The sequence below is a fragment of the Adelges cooleyi genome, unplaced genomic scaffold, assembly GCF_023614345.1.
Source record: "Adelges cooleyi isolate 19-005CV unplaced genomic scaffold, UGA_ACOO_1.1 ACOO_flye_CR_arks_rails_tigmint_CR_PRNA_247, whole genome shotgun sequence".
Classification (NCBI taxonomy): Eukaryota; Metazoa; Arthropoda; class Insecta; order Hemiptera; family Adelgidae; genus Adelges; species Adelges cooleyi.
In genome coordinates this window covers 13,909,643-13,927,294 of record NW_026095912.1, presented here as the reverse complement: position 1 = coordinate 13,927,294, position 17,652 = coordinate 13,909,643, and the positions used below count along the sequence as shown (strand labels likewise).

Here is a 17,652-nt window from a genome sequence, read left to right as displayed (position 1 = left end):
AAGTTAACTCTTATCTTAAACGACGCAATCTCACGCCCAAGACATTTTATTTATTAAAAAAAAAAAAAACAGTTGCTACAATAAATGATTCCCACGCAGACGAATAATAACAATAACAATACAATGGTATGGTAATTGTATTATAAACGCAATTCGTAGGAACTCGACAATTTTTGTTGTGCTTACAGACCTTATAAGGTCTGTCGTTATTATATGTACTTCTGCACACAACTGAATCACATTTGGCTGCCATTCACTATTATTGCTCTGGTTAGTTTGTGTATGATAAAAAAAAAAATAAGAATTTAAAACATTATGCAAACGAAGAACACGTTCTAAGTATTCCCTCTTTTGTGGTGTGACGTGACTTAAATATGTTAGTGTTCCCTCTGGAAAATATTACCAATTAATTACCACAATATTATTTTGTAGAGCTTGTAGTTACACCAATAAAGATAAGTTGTACATAAAAACAAAGCTAACAGGTATTCATTTGGTAGTGGTTTGGTCATAGGTTTTTTAATTTTATCAATTGTTATAATATGTCATATGTGTACCTATATTGTAAGTTGTACTTAAATAATAATAATAATTTACTTATTTTCATCTCGAGTACAATATAACACAGTTTACAAATAAATAGGAGGGTTGTTTCTGAAAACCACAAATTCTGAATGAAACAAGATAGTTCTTGTGTTAAATTATATCTAATATCTATTAGGTGTGTAAACAATAGCAATATATCATTAATACATTTTGTTTTGCGTTCAATTAGTCACTTATTGACATTTAAAAGGAGAAAAAATATAATTCGGTATTTGTGGTTGAAATAAAATTGCTTTTTTGGTAAAGTTGATTTTCCCACATTACTTACATACTTAGATCTATGTTTGCCATTATTGTCGGCCACACGTTTTAATGGATTTTAAAGGACATTCTCGAGACACAAAATTAATATTTATTCATTTTTTTCAAGGTTTTTTTAAAACAATCGATTTTCGTGTCATTTAATAGCTAATGTATTACTAAAATATTACAAATAAATATAATTCACTCACGGTCGGCAGTAGTGCGTCGGTAGTCTGTCATATTTTTTTTGTTTGCAAAAATGCAATTCCAATATTTGCACGTTTATGTGCATAGTTCGTACCGTGTACGTTGTCATTTAGACTCTTTTGGTATTTATTTAATTAATTCTGTATCAACATTAAAAATGCATGCCAAGTTAAAAGCCTCGTCGATTAATCCGAGATTTGTTTCTCATTGAACATTTTAACGCTTTAATGTAATCTATAACTATGGTTAATTTATTAAGTAAACACTGGATAGAAAATATGTATTATCCGGCCCAGCTGAAACTCATTACGACAATGACCGCTACAGTAATATAATATCAGCTTATAGATGTATCGGGGGTTTTTTTTACAATTATATCTCGCTCGCGGTGAACCGCGAAGAAGGGTTTTAGAATCGTAGTAATCGAATTTCAAAAGGCGGCGCGATTTTTTTATTTTGACTCTGTGTGAACGCTGAGCAAACAACAATATTACCGCTTACTACGACGCCTTGTAGAACGCACCCTAATCTAACCTCACTTTCTGAAGGGACGTAAACAATAATATTATTATAACGTATAATCTGTTGTTGTGCGGCACCCGTATGCTACAATTTGATAATAATATATTGTGACGTGTACCATAACTGATAACAGCTGGGGGCACGTTAGAAGCTGTCGACTGGAGGTAGATATACAGTGTAGTTAACTATTCAAACGCGGGTACGTTTATCAATCTCTCTACTATCAGTCCATATCTTTGTAGATAATAGCAGATAAAGTCGACTGACTGTTCAACTATAACTTGTAATGTTATCAGTGGACTTGGCGGAGGCAGTCGGGGAGAATAAGCAGCAAGATATAGGCGGTATTGAAACGGGTTTCATTAAAAATAGTAAGGCGCATAATATTAATTTTATTAATGTAAAAAACAAAAATCTTGTCGAACGTATTATTATTAAAAAATTTCCACAGAATAACATACGAACAAAAATATCTATTGAAATGAAATCGTCCACCACCTAATCTTTTGTTAATAGATAATTTCAAAACAGTTGGTTTTGGCAATCAGTTTTCGAGGCTACATTGTAAATCGGCTAAACTATAATACAAACTATGTAGGCGATAATTCTTTGTTGTTTCTTTCATATGGTTTAAATCTTGCTTCATTCGTTAAAAAAAAAAAAAAAAAGAGTTTAACAACAGTGAAAATAAAATCAACAATTCCTAACAAAACTTGGGTAAGTTCACTAGTGAAATTATATGAAAGAAACCTAATGCAAATAATAAAACGTCCAAAATATAAGTACTAAGATGGTAATGATTTGAAGAAAATCGCTTTTCTATAAAACGTTTGGGGTACAAAAAGCTAAAAACTATCATTTTGTCATAAGTCGGTAGTGTAAACAGGTGACAAGAAAAATTGTTGTGTTCGTCAAACGGCAAAACAAGTACTGTTTATGATACACGGCCTCGATTATTATTGAACAAAAAAAAAATATATATATATATATATTTTACGCTAAAAACGCAATAACAGCGGCCATTTAAAAGAATAAGAATCATTAAAGTTTTAAATCCCTGCAAAACATCAAGTATCTTACGAGTTCAACAAAATTTAATCATGTATTTTAAGTATATTATTATTATTATTTACATTGCTTTTTATTTTCTAGTAGCTAATGCAGTACTTAGTGATGAGGTAATTTGATTTTTTTTTAGTTAAATATTTGATTTATTAGAAAGAAAAAACAATGCTCTAAGAGCTAGGGAATATTTTACTATTAATAATTTGAGACACATTATTTCTTTAATATTAATATTCACATAGTGTATTCAAAAAAAAATTGTAATGATATTAGGAACTCGACGAATTTTATAAAGCGGTACAAAAAAAAGATACAAAACGCATGAAAACAAAAGGTTTAAATTGTTTGCAGCCATTTAAACAAGGATCATTTACCTTAGCTTCAGTACGAAGATACCTTGACGAAGACAAGCCTAACCTAGATAGAGAAGATGTCAACAAGATAATACGACATATGCGGCGTACGTTGAATAATAATAATTCAGTGATGGTATTGTAAAATATATAATATGTGAAATGTAAATAACCAATAGTCTCATTGATGTTATTATCGATAGAAAATTTTTTTACAACATTTCTGAGGAGTACTTATACTATCACGCTGAAGTTTTGTAAAGATAATATTAAATGGCTAGTCTAATAATTGTAATTAATATTGACATATTAATTTTACGACATTTCTCTAGTAATTTTTTATACATTATTTAAAAATTAAACAAGCGAACCAACAAAATTGTCGTTTTTAGATTGCTTTTGGCAATACCCGTTATGGTCACATATTGTACATAAAAACGCAATAATATTAATTGCAATCAATCAACTCGTTACAACATACCTAATATAGTTTGGTAAATTTTAATGCAAACAACTCTATAATCATTTTTAGCTTATCACATGTCATTAAAGGCATTTCAATCAACAATGAAACAGAAATTTACTAATGGGGTAATTTGAATTTTTTTCTATCTAAATATATGATTCATTACAGAAAAAAAAATACTCTATAAACCTAGTGAATAATAGTCACATTCTTTCTATAATAGGAGTATTCATATTGTGTTTTAAAAATAAAAATGTTATGATTTAAGGAACTCAACAAAATTTATAATGTGGTTAAAAAAAGGGAAAAAATTGTGGAAAAAACGCGGTTTGGCTCGAGAACAACTAAAAATGTAACCAAAGATGGAGTGAGAAAGTATTTCAATAAGGAACTCAACAATTATGGACTAGATATATGGGAAATCGAAGGGATACTTAAATCCTTGAAGGGTAAGTTGAATAATAATAATTCAGTAATAGATGCTGTAAAATATATAATAATATGTGAAATTTGAAAAACTAAAAATCACTTTGATGTTGTACAATGATGTTGTTATGGCCAAGTATTGTACATAAAAACGTAATAATAATAATTATATTATAACCAGTCCATTCGTTACAGGTTATTATAGTTTGGTAGTTTATAACATGAATATTTTTTTAATGATTTCTAGATGACCATATGACAAGAACGGAATTTAAAAGATTAATGAGATCTCAAGACAACAAGTGAAACATGTGTATGAATCATTGTAAAAACAATATACATTCTCAGTTATACAATACGTTGTGGAACAGTATGTACAGCTGATATGTATTTAATAAAAACTAAATTTGATGTTAAAATATAAACAAAATTTCAACGACCATTATACACATTTTACCTACTAATCTATGGCTACGAAAATGGCATACAAAATATTGTCGGGTTATAAAATATCAAACAAATTAAAACACCAATAAGCTCAGAAAGAGTAAACATGCTTTTGTTTAATTTAATTTTTCTGAATTTGACCGAGTATTGAGTTGGGCTTTAAAGTCTAAAGAGAAAAGTGATTAAATTATCCTTAAACCGTGGTAAAATGTTAGGTAGTTTTGTTAGAGTATACTTAAGGTATTTGAGAAATAGTTTCAATATGATATTATAAATTATTTACGATAATATATTGGTCACAATAGACAATAATTGTAGAGAAACGACAAACACTAAACGTAATAGGTACAATTTTGTGCACATTACCGTTTTCTAAAGCATTTTTTTTTTGTTTATGGAGTAAATTTATCACTTTTAGATATAACAATAAATCTTCCTGAAGACGGTGACTTCCCCCACAGACGAATTATTATCACACTGTAAATTTATTTTTTATTTTTCTTAACAATATTTCAGAGCTACAAAATTACTATAACATACTACCGTCGTTTACTATATTCAAAAATCCAAACTATTTTAAGTATTTTTTAATTTATCTCCTAAAAAATATGTAGAGGTAGTATGCCGTTAGCTTATTTAATTTTAATTTTAACTTTAAATTCTAAAGGGGGTGTGGGTTTATTTTGGTTTAATCTCATACTATACTATTTGTGTGATTTGTAATTGTTATATTTAAACATTAACATTTTTTAAAAATGTTAAATTACTCGTTTTTTGTCGATTAAATATACAAGCTAACCTTAAGTGACACAGGTTAGTTTTAATAATATTATGAACATGTATAACAAATTTAAAAAGAATATATTCCTTAAAAGATTTCACCTGTATACCCGGATACCTGTACATGTAAACCTCCGTGATATATTTCTTAATACTATTACCCATGACAAAATAGATAGGTATGATGTCAAAATACGAGTTTATGAATCGAATGCGCAGAAATGGCGACAGCTTTTATCCGCCTGTGATTGGCTATAAATTATATCTTATCAGGAAATTATATGCCCGCCAAAACTTTAGTTTGTAAATGATGTATATAATAAATAGAACTAAAGAAGAGAATAATTAACTAATAAGACTGTATAAAGAGTATATTTATTTTGTTTATTTAAATATAATTTAAAATGCCTCTTTGTGTTTTTGATGGATGTTTAAGTGGCAGTAGGCGCAAAGGTCTCAACAAAAATCCACACATCCATCTTCACAAATTTCCTAAAAATGAGGAAAAAAAAAATGGGTTTTGCAAATTCAAAGTAATAAACCTATTAAATGTAGATAAAGGTAACAGATATTAAATATTTAGTTTTTCTCGAGATAAAAGGAGTTGGTGTTGTAGCTTTTGTATGTTCATTACATTTCAATGCTAATGACATTGTTGAGAAAACTTTAATACACAAATTAGCAGGCTATTCACCTCAAAAATCAAGGAGAGCCAAATTCAATACTATTGAGGTATGATATTAGTAAGATACTCAGGCACCGGTCCAAGTCTAAGTGTTCATAAAAAAGTGTTGGTCGCACATTGGACAATAATGAGTCGTACCTTGGACCGGTGCCGATAATCATTTTACTATAACTACAATTTAGATTATGTAATTTGTTTTAATAGAAAAGTATGGTACTTAAATTACATTTTGAATAATTTTTTTTTTTTTTAATAATAATTGTTTTAGTCAAGATGGATTAGCTAATAGTAGAACACCATATTTTATATGAAATTTCCTTATCTATATCATTCTTTTCAGTTAGTACTAACCCTAAGTATTTAAACTGCTTGGCTCTGCTGAAAACATAGTTTTTTATACAATTAAATATATAATAAATATGTATTCATGTATATATTTTAAATCCATAGACAGGTTAAATGATGCAAAAAAGACTTCTTTCAATTACTTGTAATAAATAAACCCCAACCCACAGGGGTTAGTTTGTGAAAAGATCTATAAAATGTGTATATTGTTATAATCTCATTCCTTGGTTTTTATACATTGGAGCATTAACTACACAATGTGTGATATTAAAGACATAACTCTATAAGAAATGTTTTTTGTCTATTAGGAAAAAATCAATGGAATAACTAATAGATTTATAATTGTAATTAAAAATAAATTATTTTAACATAATGTCATCTCAACGACATTTTTCATCCGTTAACTTCCACCATTTAATTTTTGGCATTTTATTTATTAGCTCTTTCCTCTTGTTCACTCTCTGTCACCTGGAATTATTTTACTATCCTTACACTGCTTTATACTCTCTCTCCTCCACATTAAACAATGAATTTATGATTTATTTCCTCCACTCGTCCAATCACTCCCTAAATGTTCATTTATATCACCACCGATCAAAATTTACTCTTTTTCAGGTACTCCTTGCACTACCTCGTGCATTTACACTCATTACTACATTCAACACTTTACTCCCTTGAATTAATTTTAGTTTTTAAGAAATACAAAATTGTTTGTCTTTTAAAAAAGAAGTTATCAAGTTGAATATAGAGGCTGTTATATATATATATATATATATATATATATATATATATATATATATGCATTACAGATTATGAAAATAATGTTTTCTTTCCCACTTAGGAACAAGGTGAAATGTCTCAGACGTATTAATTTTTTATTATTTTAAAATATATATTCTAGTTCAACAAAAACACGCGTAAAACTCGCTGTAAATGGTCGTTTAGTAGAAAATAAATGTAAAAAAAACTTTTTTAAAAACATGCTTTTCTAAAAAATAGTTAAAAGTGAGCTAAAAAGTAAAAATAAATTTTATTACAAGAACAATTTACCGATAAATTGTAGCACATATTATTTAAAATTTCAATTACTTTGAAAACAACCGAAAATTAACTGCAATTTTAAATAATGTTAAACAACTTTAATTTTTGACTAAAAAGAAAAGCCTTATTCAACAAAGTTCCTCATTGAATTTATCAGACAATGTTTTATATTGTAAGTTTGTTTGTAATTTAAATTGGTTCAATATTAGTGTGTGACACATACATTTCATAATACTTAACTCTATGAATTTGGACTTTGTTGAATAGGGCCCACGCTTTTCTTTTTAGTCAAAAATTAAAGATTTTTACTTTTTAGCCTTTCAACTTTTATGTTACTTTTACCTATTTTTTGGAAAATCATGATTTTAAAAAAGTTTTTTTATTTATTTATTTTATTTTTTACTTTTTAGCTATATTAAAGGTACTTAATAATTGGTGAATAGATTAATAAATTCATTTTGGAAGATTTGAAAAATATCCGTACAAACGTACGTACGTGTTATCGAGTTAAAGAAAAGCATTAAATAAAAATAAAAATCACAAATTGAATATAAATGTAAAAGCCACAATTTATTATAATAGCAAACAATTCAATAGAATTAGTGATTTATTAGAAATTTACTTTGTAGTACAGAAAATATTCTAAAATAACTAAATACCAATATTTATATTTTTCAATAACTTGAATAGAAAAATGTTGATGGGCTTTAATGAAGACTGTTTCAAACACGATAATTATCGGGTTAAGGCACATTAAAAACATTTAGAGAGAAAATTGTGGATGTAATAGTGAATAATAGTTATAATTGAACTATTAAACTACATCTAAGCCATGACAGTATTAACTATAAACAATTAATGTAAGGTTTTTTTTTTTTATTTTTACACTAAAAGAAATATATACTTCAGGTAAACCTAAATTATGTGTTTTTACAAAATAATAAATACCTGTTTAGAAAAATATTGTAATAAAAATAAAAAATCTGTATTTACTTAAATTTAATATATTCTGCATATTTCTTACTATGTTGAATTTTGTTATAAATTGTAATGTATAGCTTTTTTGTTCCATAACTTGAATCAACAAATAACAGGAGTAGGACATCATAGATGAATTTTATGAAATTTGGCGATAATATATCTATTTAACAAAGTCTGTATGAATATATATTTTAAAGAATATGATACTCAAAAAATGTTTGACAAACACGCAGCTACATAAGATAATGTGGCTTAGCGGTAAGTATTTAAATACAGCCATTTTGTTATGAATAATTTTCTGAGAATTTTGACTGGTCGACAGCCAATTTTGGATAATTACTTTTAAAGTTATTTAAATTTTAGGTTTAGGACAGCAGGTGGAATGCGGTAGGTAAGTGTAATGCTTTCAAATAAAAATTACTCTACCGCACTCAACCTCTCGACTTAAATTTTAACCTTTAAAAACTTAAAAAGTAACCCTTCAAAACTGATTATCGACCAGTCAACATTCTCAGCAAATTGTTCTCAAGGGGCCTCTATACTAGCATTAATTAAGGCGCATTGTATAGGCAAATAACCAATAGTTAATAAATTATATTTTGCTAAAACTTAACATTAAGCTAAACATTTTAAACATACATATTACCGTTGTATAATCAATTTATCAATATTTTTATTGTCAAATATTACAATTTATAAAATATAACTTTTATCATTTCTGATAAACTTGAGGTCAATGGTGAAATAATGCTGGACACCAATTTGTCAATCAACAAAAACAGTATTTTTAAAAGACAATTGCGATTTATATTTATACATATTTCTATACACATTATGTGTCGTTACAGTCCTTAGGGTAGTACTAACCTAACTGTCGTATTATAATTTACCGCTGGTAATATTCTATTAAAGTCAGTCGCCTAACGGTTCACATGGACAATAGCAAGTTCTAAAAACCTTTATTGATTAATACACTGATTGCCATGTTAATTTTGAATATTTTTGTAATGCAGGATTCCTGTAACCACGACCACAATAATATTATATAATATATTTGCCAATATGATAGGGCCTCTGATCAAATACACAGTATTGGATTTTAGGCGCTACAATAATAATTTAAAACAACACCTATAAATGACGCACAAACGATGCAAACATATTATATTGTGTGTTTTTTTTTAGAAATTATAATATTAACCATAAAAACATATTTTGTTTTTTGTTGCTCACTTACTAGGCTTATATTTATGAAGACTTGTGTATGAATTATGAATATCAGGGGATTCTTTTAACGCCCTACACTAGTTTTACTACTTTTAAAAAATTGCAACTTTGCAGTGATACTTTTTGGAAACATTTTTCGGTTATGTTTATTAGACAATATTAAAAAAAATATCTTTTTTAGTATTTTCTTGAGTTATATTAACTTATAAAACTTAAATGACAACATAAATATTTATTTAGCTTTTTAAATTAAGAATAATTTACTTAGAATGCCTATTGGAATACATCCATGGACAATTCCAATTTTTATTGTCTTTAACAATAGATCACAAATAAATTCTTATCTTAAAACTACCTACCAATAATAATGCTATTACCTATTGATGAGATTGCAATTTTTATTTTTATTATACAAAAAAATAAATATATTTTTTTATTTATTAGCGTCGACGTTGAGCTGCATGTAACTCCTTTATGTACTAAATTTGTAGATTAGATATCTGAGCTAAATAGTAATTCTGTGGGCCAAATGTTGCCAAAGTTCGAACAGTTCCTCTTTAAAATCGAGAATATCTTCAACACGTTTACATAATATTTTTTCAACCTTAAACACTTTTAATTTAATTACATATTAAATTACATGTTTGTCATAATTTAGTTTGTATTACTCGATTTTAATGAGTACTTATAGTGGGAACTTTTTAAAATTATTTCGGTAAATGTTAAGCTCTAAATTTTACAATTGAGAGTAGAGTTTATTTTTATCTGCACGCATTTTTCAACCACACTCAACTCCACCTCCCGTTCTAAATTTTAAACTTGAATAACTTGAATAACAATAATTTTAATATTGTCTGAATATTGTACTAAATCATAAATAAGAATATTTTCCAAAAGAAACACTACATGATTGCAATCATTTTAAGGGTAAACTAGTGGTTAAAATAGGCACCCGGTATACCCACTAAAATACATTTTTGAAATTTTTTTTTTTTAATTTTAATTTTAGGCGTCTAAGTTAATAAATATACGATAGAATTTATGTACAATTTAAAGTGTAATTTACGAATAAAAAATTGTTTCTTTAAAAGTGTTAGGTACACTTGAATAGAGAGAGTATGACGTAGTTTCGTTCTTAACGTACTACCTCGATGAAACAAAACGGTTAGTGTACAAAAAGCTAAAAAATATTATTTTTTTATAAGATGGTTGTTTAAACAGGTAATAGGAACATATTTTGTGTTTGTCAAACGGCCAAGCCACTACTGTTTATTTATGATTCACAGCTTCAAATATTATACGTATATTATGAACATATGTTGAACAAACTATATATATATATATATTTATTAAGTTGTATGCTGAAATCGCAATAACAGTAGCCAATATAAAGAATAAGAATCACTAAAGTCTTAAATCCCTGCAAAATATCAAGTGTTATACGTTTCTCACATAATTTAATCATGTATTTCAAATATATTATTATCTTTTTATACATGTTATTTTACTTACTAGTAAGTAATGCAACACTTACTACTGAGGTAATTCGAATTTTTTCTATAATAGTATTATAATTCACATAGTACCTATATTAAAAATAAAAATGTAATATTTTTAGGAACTCGCCGACTTTTATAACAAGGTAACACTTAAAGATAAAAAAAACAGGCAAAGATTAGCTGACTGTTATAAACAGCCATTTATACGAGGAAGCTTTACCTTAACTACAGTACGAAAATACCTTGATGAAGACAAGCCTAACCTAGATGGAGAAGATGTCCACAACATAATACTACGTATGGGGCGTAAGTTGAATAATAATAATTCAGTAATGAGTATTGTAAAATATATAATATGTGAAATGTAAATAACCAATAATCACATTGATGTTGTTATCGATAGTATGTTTTTTTACAAGATTTCTGAGGAGTACTTATACTATCACGCTGAAGTTTTGTAAATATAATTTTATATGGTTGGACTAATAATTGTAATTAATATTGAAATATTAATTTTACGACATTCCTCTAGCAATTTTATATAAATTTTTGAAAAAACTAAACAAATGAACCAACAATATGATGATTTTAGATGGCTTTTGGCAACACACGTTATGGCCAATTATTGTACATAAAAACGCAATAATATTAATTGCAATCAATCAACTCGCCGCAACAGAAATATAATGTGGTAAATTTTAATGCAAATACCTTTATAATAATTTCTAGCTCATCATATGTCTTTAAAGGCATTTCAATCAGCAATGAATCAGAGATTTACTGATGGGGTAATTTGAATTTTTTTCTATCTAAATATATGATTCATTAGAGAAAAAAAAAATACTCTATAAACCTAGTGAATTATTGTGGCATTCTTTCTATAACAGGAATATTCATATTATGTTTTAAAAATAAGAATGTTATGATTTAAGGAACTCAACGCAATTTATGATGTGATTAAAAGAAGGGAAACAATTGTGGAAAAAAAGCGGTGTCGCACGAGCGTAACAAAAAAAGTAACCAAGGATGGAGCGAGAAAATACTTCAATAAGGAACTCCACAATCATGGATTAGCTGCACGGCAAGTCGAAGGGATAATTGCACCCTTGCGGGGTACGTTAAATTGTATAATAATTCAGTAATAGATGTTGTAAAGTATATAATAATATAAGTTATAACGTAATAATATATAAACGTAATAATAATAATATTATAAACAGTCCATTCGTTACAGGTTAACCAATACACTTTTGTAATTTATAAAGTGAATACTTTTATAATGATTTCTAGATAAACATATGACAAGAAAGAAATTTAAAAAATTGATGAGATCTCAAGACAACTATTATGTGGAAATAATGATTGAATAATGTTTAAATAATGTGGACGCTACAGAACCAGCCAGTGGTGAGTTAAAAACTTTACCGCCTCTAGGCGAGTAATTATTTCACCCTTTTACCAGTACATTTTTCGTTTCGTTATAAAGTATGGTTTTCTTTTTTATTAATATGATAACTTAAAATGAAAATTGCGACATATTTTAAAAATCCAGTACAGTGGGATCAGGCATAATGGAGACGGGGCACATTAAGTGGGGGGAGGGGAGGTTTACACCCAGAAAGAGAAGAAATATTAATATTTATCTACCCCTTTTGGTGGGAAAGGCCTTTTGATATTTGTTGGTTTGTCAATGTTTCGATAGTACATTATCTAATGAATTTATACCATAAAAAACTTAAAAAAACGAATTGTATAAAAGTCGTAGAGCGTCCTAATTTTAAGTTATTAAAATGTGTACAATATTTGGATGTTTTTATCAATTTTTAAGGGGGAAGAATGAACTTTTTCTAAATGCCACGTAATGAAATCTGTGTAGAGTTTTAGAATATGCCATGAGTTTATGCACAAAAAAATAATAATATCATTGTAAAAACAATATACCTTCTCAGCTACACTATTTTGGGGAACAGTAGGTACCTACGTACCTAGAGCAGATGTTTTTTTGAATAAAAACTAAATTTAGTGCTAAATTACAAACAAAATTTCAACGACCATTATACACATTTTACCTACTAATCTTTGGCTACGATAATCGCATACAAAATATTGTCGGGATATAAAATATCAAAAAAATCAAAAATCAATATGCTCAGAAAGAGTAAACATGCTTTTGTTAAGACGATTATTACGACGTTTTACATATACTGAATTATTATCACATTGTAAATTTATTTTATTTTTTATCAAAATTTCAGGGCTACAAAATTACTATACTATCCTACCGACGTTCACTATAATCAAAAATCTAAACTGCCTACTTAAAGTATTTAATTTATCTCTTTAGGGGTAGTATGCTGGTAGCTTATTTAATTTTAACTGTATGTTTTCTTAAAATTCTAAAAAGTTTAAGGGTTATTTTTGTGTTTATCGACTAGGTACTGTACTATTTGTGTGATTTGTAAATGTTATATTTAAACATTAAAACATTATAAACATGTTAAACAACTCGTTGTCTGTTGAATAAATATATTAAGCTTCTATGCGGAGCTGATTAATATATCAAAAAATTAAAAAAAAAAACATATTCCTTCAAGATTTAACCTCCTGTATACCCGATACACCTGTACATGTAAACATATAAATGATATAACCCTTAATACTATTACCTGTATACAATTATCCAGTCACTACGTTTTCTTATTCTGCGGCATAATATACCATGACTCGCATCTACAACCACAGACATATTATATTACAACTAGATAGCCGACTAGGTAAGAATTTTTAAATAATTTTTTTTTAAACTATAATATCAGTTCCAAACATACCCAACATTTTAAATGATGTAAAATTAGTAACTGCTCCATAAAATGTCACTTCCCATATACGTAAGTCAGAGCTATGAGCTAAGTTAAGTACAGCTTTGATTAATTGAGATTGACACATAGCACTGAGTTTATTCTGAAAAACATAACCAACTGGTATTTTCTGTTTGCATGTAGACGCACAAGCATAAACACTAATGCTTCAGTAGCAGCGGTTTCTGATCCTTCTGATGTACTTTTTTTGTCTCAAATTATCTACTTGTTATTTTATGGACATTGCATCCATAACTAAGTCCATAACTAGGAATTATTTTACTCAGCCCTGGCAGACTAAATCTCGGGAAACGCCGGGTCCGGACAGCTTGTAGATTATAAAATACGAGTACAAAACATTATTATACAATGTTACAGTTTTACTGTACCTATACATTATAGTGGGTACCCAACATCCTTATAAAATTATGTAATATGCATTACAAACTATAAAAATTATACTTTATTATTCTATTGGGAACAAGGTGAAGTGACTCAGACATATTAATTTTCTGTTATTGTAAAATATATTATGTAAATTCTAGTGAAACAAAACAACTTCGTTAATTCTGTGTAAATGGTCGTTAAGTAGAAAAAGGGAAGTGTTTCAACACAGCTAAGGGATCTTAAGTCCGTTATTATATTAAAAAAGAGTTCTAAGCTAAAATGCTTCAAAGTTCAAAATAAAGTCAAATCAGTACAAAAAACACGACCACGGCGTTCAAATAAAGCCTGCTGGCTTACAACATTGGAATCCACCGGTCGAGCTACCGGCTATCGCCTCCTCGTTTTTTTTAAAGAAAAGTGCCTTGAAGTACATTTTTTTAAAATTTAAGTACATTTTGAGTCCATAAACACGCAAAAAAATAGTTAATTCATTGTAAAGCCAACACCTTTCAGCTCTGCAATGAAGCAAATAAAATATAATTGAAACAGTTTTGTTTTCTTTTTCTAACATTATTTTAAATAAATATTGGTCACAAGTCGCCAACATACCTGTCCATTTTGTGATGTGCAAGGCGAAATAAATATAAAAAAAAATCATTAAATAAATAAGTTATTACTGTGTATGTAATAAATGTATCATAATATCATTCGATTAAATTATGTAGTTTAATGTATCTAAGGTGACAGATCTAATAATTTTTTTAAATATCTAAATTCAAAAAAATAATAAAAATACAAATTTATCCTTTTTCAAGAATTAAATAAAATACAATAATCGAATGAAATTGCAAATCAAAATATTTATAGTTTTTACTGATTTAAATAACGAATAATTTGGTTTTTCAGTTATTTTTAATTTTCAAATCAAACAAAAACTGACAAAAATATCAAATCAAATAAACTATTTGGAACGGTGCCTAAATAAAATTATATTTGCTTATTTTTATTTAAACATAATACAATATTTCAAAAAATTATTTTTTATAAAAATTTATCAGGTGTTATGTGAGGGTACAAGATTAAAATTATAATTTATGATAGGTTAATTAATAAAAGAATATTAATGAAACTTAAAAATTAAATTAAAAAAAAACTGACTACTAATTTTTGTTTTAAATAGCCAAAACTAAAAACAATCTGCAACGGCGTAATTATATTTTAGAATCGACGTACCCAGTACAAGTAAACACCAATCGAAGCTTCCATTTTTAAAATGAATGATTATCAATTATCAATATGATTAATAGTTATACAAGAAGTTTAAAGTTAAACGCAAAAATTAACTGAGAATCAGTAATAGAGAGTTTTACACGTGGATACGGTAATAAAAAAATAGTAACGCTGTTAATAGAATGTTTTTTAGAATTCTTTCTAGCTGGTAATTCGTTTCATTTTCTTAAACAAGTTATGGTAAACAAATAAGCAAATCGTCTAAGTTAGATTATTTAAAATACACGTGATAAGATCAGGTCGGAAGGGAAATTGTCATCCTAATGGTGTTTATTTGGTAACTGTCTAACTGATGCTCAAAGTGATTTTCTTGTAAGTCCAAAATATCATGATATTATAGTTTATGTATATTTATTTGAGTTTACTACGGTTTTTATTTCATTAAAACTCCAATATATTGTTTGTGTGTACGAGAAATTATGTTGTCTTTTGTATGTAATTGAACACTAAAAATGGCTTAAATTAAAAAATAGGTTTTATTATCTAGAATGTTATTGGATCATTAACTTCGATGGCACTAGACAGAATGAAAATTATTAGAATAATAGAGTGTAGATTTTCTGGAAATCTATTAGAACTGTTAACATTAACTTTGTATAACTGCACGTATAATATATTTTGTAGTTTCTACTTCGTGAAATCATATACGAAACCCAGATCTTTAATGTAATGTTTAATGACTTTTTTTAATGATTTTCTTTAAACGTACGTTTGTACGGGTATTTTTCAAATATTGGGACTTGGATATCCAGTTGTTTTTTTCAAATTTTAACTGTAAAGAAGTAAACGTTTTCAACTTTTACCCCCCCCCCATCCCCCAAAGTACCAACTAGATAAAATTTGTGATTTATAGAGTTGCTCTACTCGAAGGAATTGGTCCAGTATTAAAAAAGTTAAAAATCAATAATAAAACCAATACCTTCTCTGCTCCGCATCGAAGCTGAAAGACTAATTCTATAGAGTCTTTTTACTAATATATGTAAGAGAAACTGTTGGGGCTACAATCCCGTAGTAGTAGTGGCATATTAATGGTGCCCATGTATATTTGCCGGCTGTTTAACCGCCCAAAAAGGATGGATATAGTTTATACATATAAACCAAAGCTCACTGGCCGACGGATGTATTGGCGCGATTTTCGAAACATCATCCACGACCCAACAGAAACCATACCGCATTGTTTTTGTCAAACGCGCGTGATTGACTCAACTTCAGCTGTTCAAACGTAACACGTAGAACTAAATACAAATAAAGTATTAGATTATGTTGCATACACCAGTTCTAAGATAGACCTTTATTACAAATGCATTCTATGGCAAATAGTAATATTTTAAATATCGGACCAATTTAATATCGGCACTGCAGTTTGTCTATAACTGAAAAAAAGAAAACTAATAAAAATGAACGGGTCAACATTGTCACTATAGACACTGTTCACCGGAACAATCAGCGCTGCAGTGGACGGAAGAATACAATATAAATTATTGCCATTTCAACAAACGCTTTTTAAAGTTAGCGATGCTTAGGATTTGGAACCATCCTTCTGGGTCATTACGTTATGTTCTCATGTTTAAATCAAACAGATATTAGGTATATACAAATTGTTGAATACATTTTTATTTTTATAATCATACTATTTTATAATTTTCGAAGAACGAGACGAAGCAGGGAAGGTATTTTCAAATTGCTGATAAATGTATAACATACATTTTTATTATTCGATAACATATAAGAAATTTTCGGCAAATATTTTAGGAAATTTTTAAGGTAAAACATAATATATTATTATTTTATAATGTAGATATACAATCTTTAATTATATACATTTTTCAAGTCATTGGTTCAAAAATGTGTGTGTTGATTTTGCCTAAACCTCCCGTTGGAGTTGATGTAGTACATAAACTTCGCCAACGCCGCTTGATCCAGTGTCCGTTTCTTTTTTAAAGTACTCGGCTGCAAGGTCTAAGATAAGTTTTAATTCTTGGCAGGCTTTATAGTCATTTGGTATAAGTTTGACGTCCGTATATTCACCAGTACTCACCAAGTCCATCATGTTACCATACCGTTGACTAAACTCCATGCATGTATTTTTGAAGAATTCCTTTCGCTCGTTCAAGTGGTCGTCTTTTACCCTTACTACGTTGATGGCGGCTACTATTTGAAGCACCGGCGCAGTCGATATAAAATGCGCTGTAAACTTGTTGTAAATGTCTTCTACTGTAAGATT

The 17,652-nt window shown here is 28.1% G+C and overlaps 2 protein-coding genes across 4 annotated transcripts; both read left to right on the top strand.

The window, feature by feature from the left end:
- The first annotated feature begins 1,874 nt into the window (after positions 1-1,874).
- LOC126836670 (uncharacterized) lies at positions 1,875-4,999 on the top strand. Its single transcript, XM_050570271.1, has 6 exons — positions 1,875-1,949; positions 2,731-2,756; positions 2,917-3,103; positions 3,529-3,587; positions 3,731-3,911; positions 4,136-4,999. The coding sequence occupies exons 3-6, from the start codon at positions 2,965-2,967 to the stop codon at positions 4,192-4,194; spliced, it is 438 nt and encodes a 145-aa protein (XP_050426228.1). The 5' UTR covers positions 1,875-1,949; positions 2,731-2,756; positions 2,917-2,964; the 3' UTR covers positions 4,195-4,999.
- Positions 5,000-10,762: 5,763 nt separating this feature from the next.
- On the top strand, positions 10,763-13,341 carry LOC126836772 (uncharacterized). Of its 3 annotated transcripts, XM_050570404.1 has the most exons (7): positions 10,763-10,935; positions 11,013-11,199; positions 11,297-11,350; positions 11,623-11,681; positions 11,826-12,006; positions 12,184-12,300; positions 13,149-13,341. In XM_050570404.1, the coding sequence occupies exons 1-6, from the start codon at positions 10,858-10,860 to the stop codon at positions 12,261-12,263; spliced, it is 639 nt and encodes a 212-aa protein (XP_050426361.1). In that variant the 5' UTR covers positions 10,763-10,857; the 3' UTR covers positions 12,264-12,300; positions 13,149-13,341. The 3 variants fall into 3 exon arrangements, with proteins under 3 accessions (XP_050426361.1, XP_050426363.1, XP_050426362.1); XM_050570406.1 differs by lacking the exon at positions 11,297-11,350 and having other exon boundaries at positions 11,013-11,190; XM_050570405.1 differs by lacking the exon at positions 11,297-11,350.
- The last annotated feature ends 4,311 nt before the right edge of the window (positions 13,342-17,652 follow it).

Bases quoted from the DNA above. Each gene is read 5' to 3' on its own strand.
- LOC126836772 (XM_050570404.1), top strand. From the start codon at position 10,858: ATGTATTTCAAATATATTATTATCTTTTTATACATGTTATTTTACTTA. The intron at 11,200-11,296 runs GTAAGTTGAATA...TGTTATCGATAG, and splicing joins CATAATACTACGTATGGGGC to TATGTTTTTTTACAAGATTT. The intron at 12,007-12,183 runs GTACGTTAAATT...AATGATTTCTAG, and splicing joins GATAATTGCACCCTTGCGGG to ATAAACATATGACAAGAAAG.
- LOC126836670 (XM_050570271.1), top strand. From the start codon at position 2,965: ATGAAAACAAAAGGTTTAAATTGTTTGCAGCCATTTAAACAAGGATCA. The intron at 3,104-3,528 runs GTACGTTGAATA...AATCATTTTTAG, and splicing joins GATAATACGACATATGCGGC to CTTATCACATGTCATTAAAG. The intron at 3,588-3,730 runs GTAATTTGAATT...TTATGATTTAAG, and splicing joins AACAGAAATTTACTAATGGG to GAACTCAACAAAATTTATAA.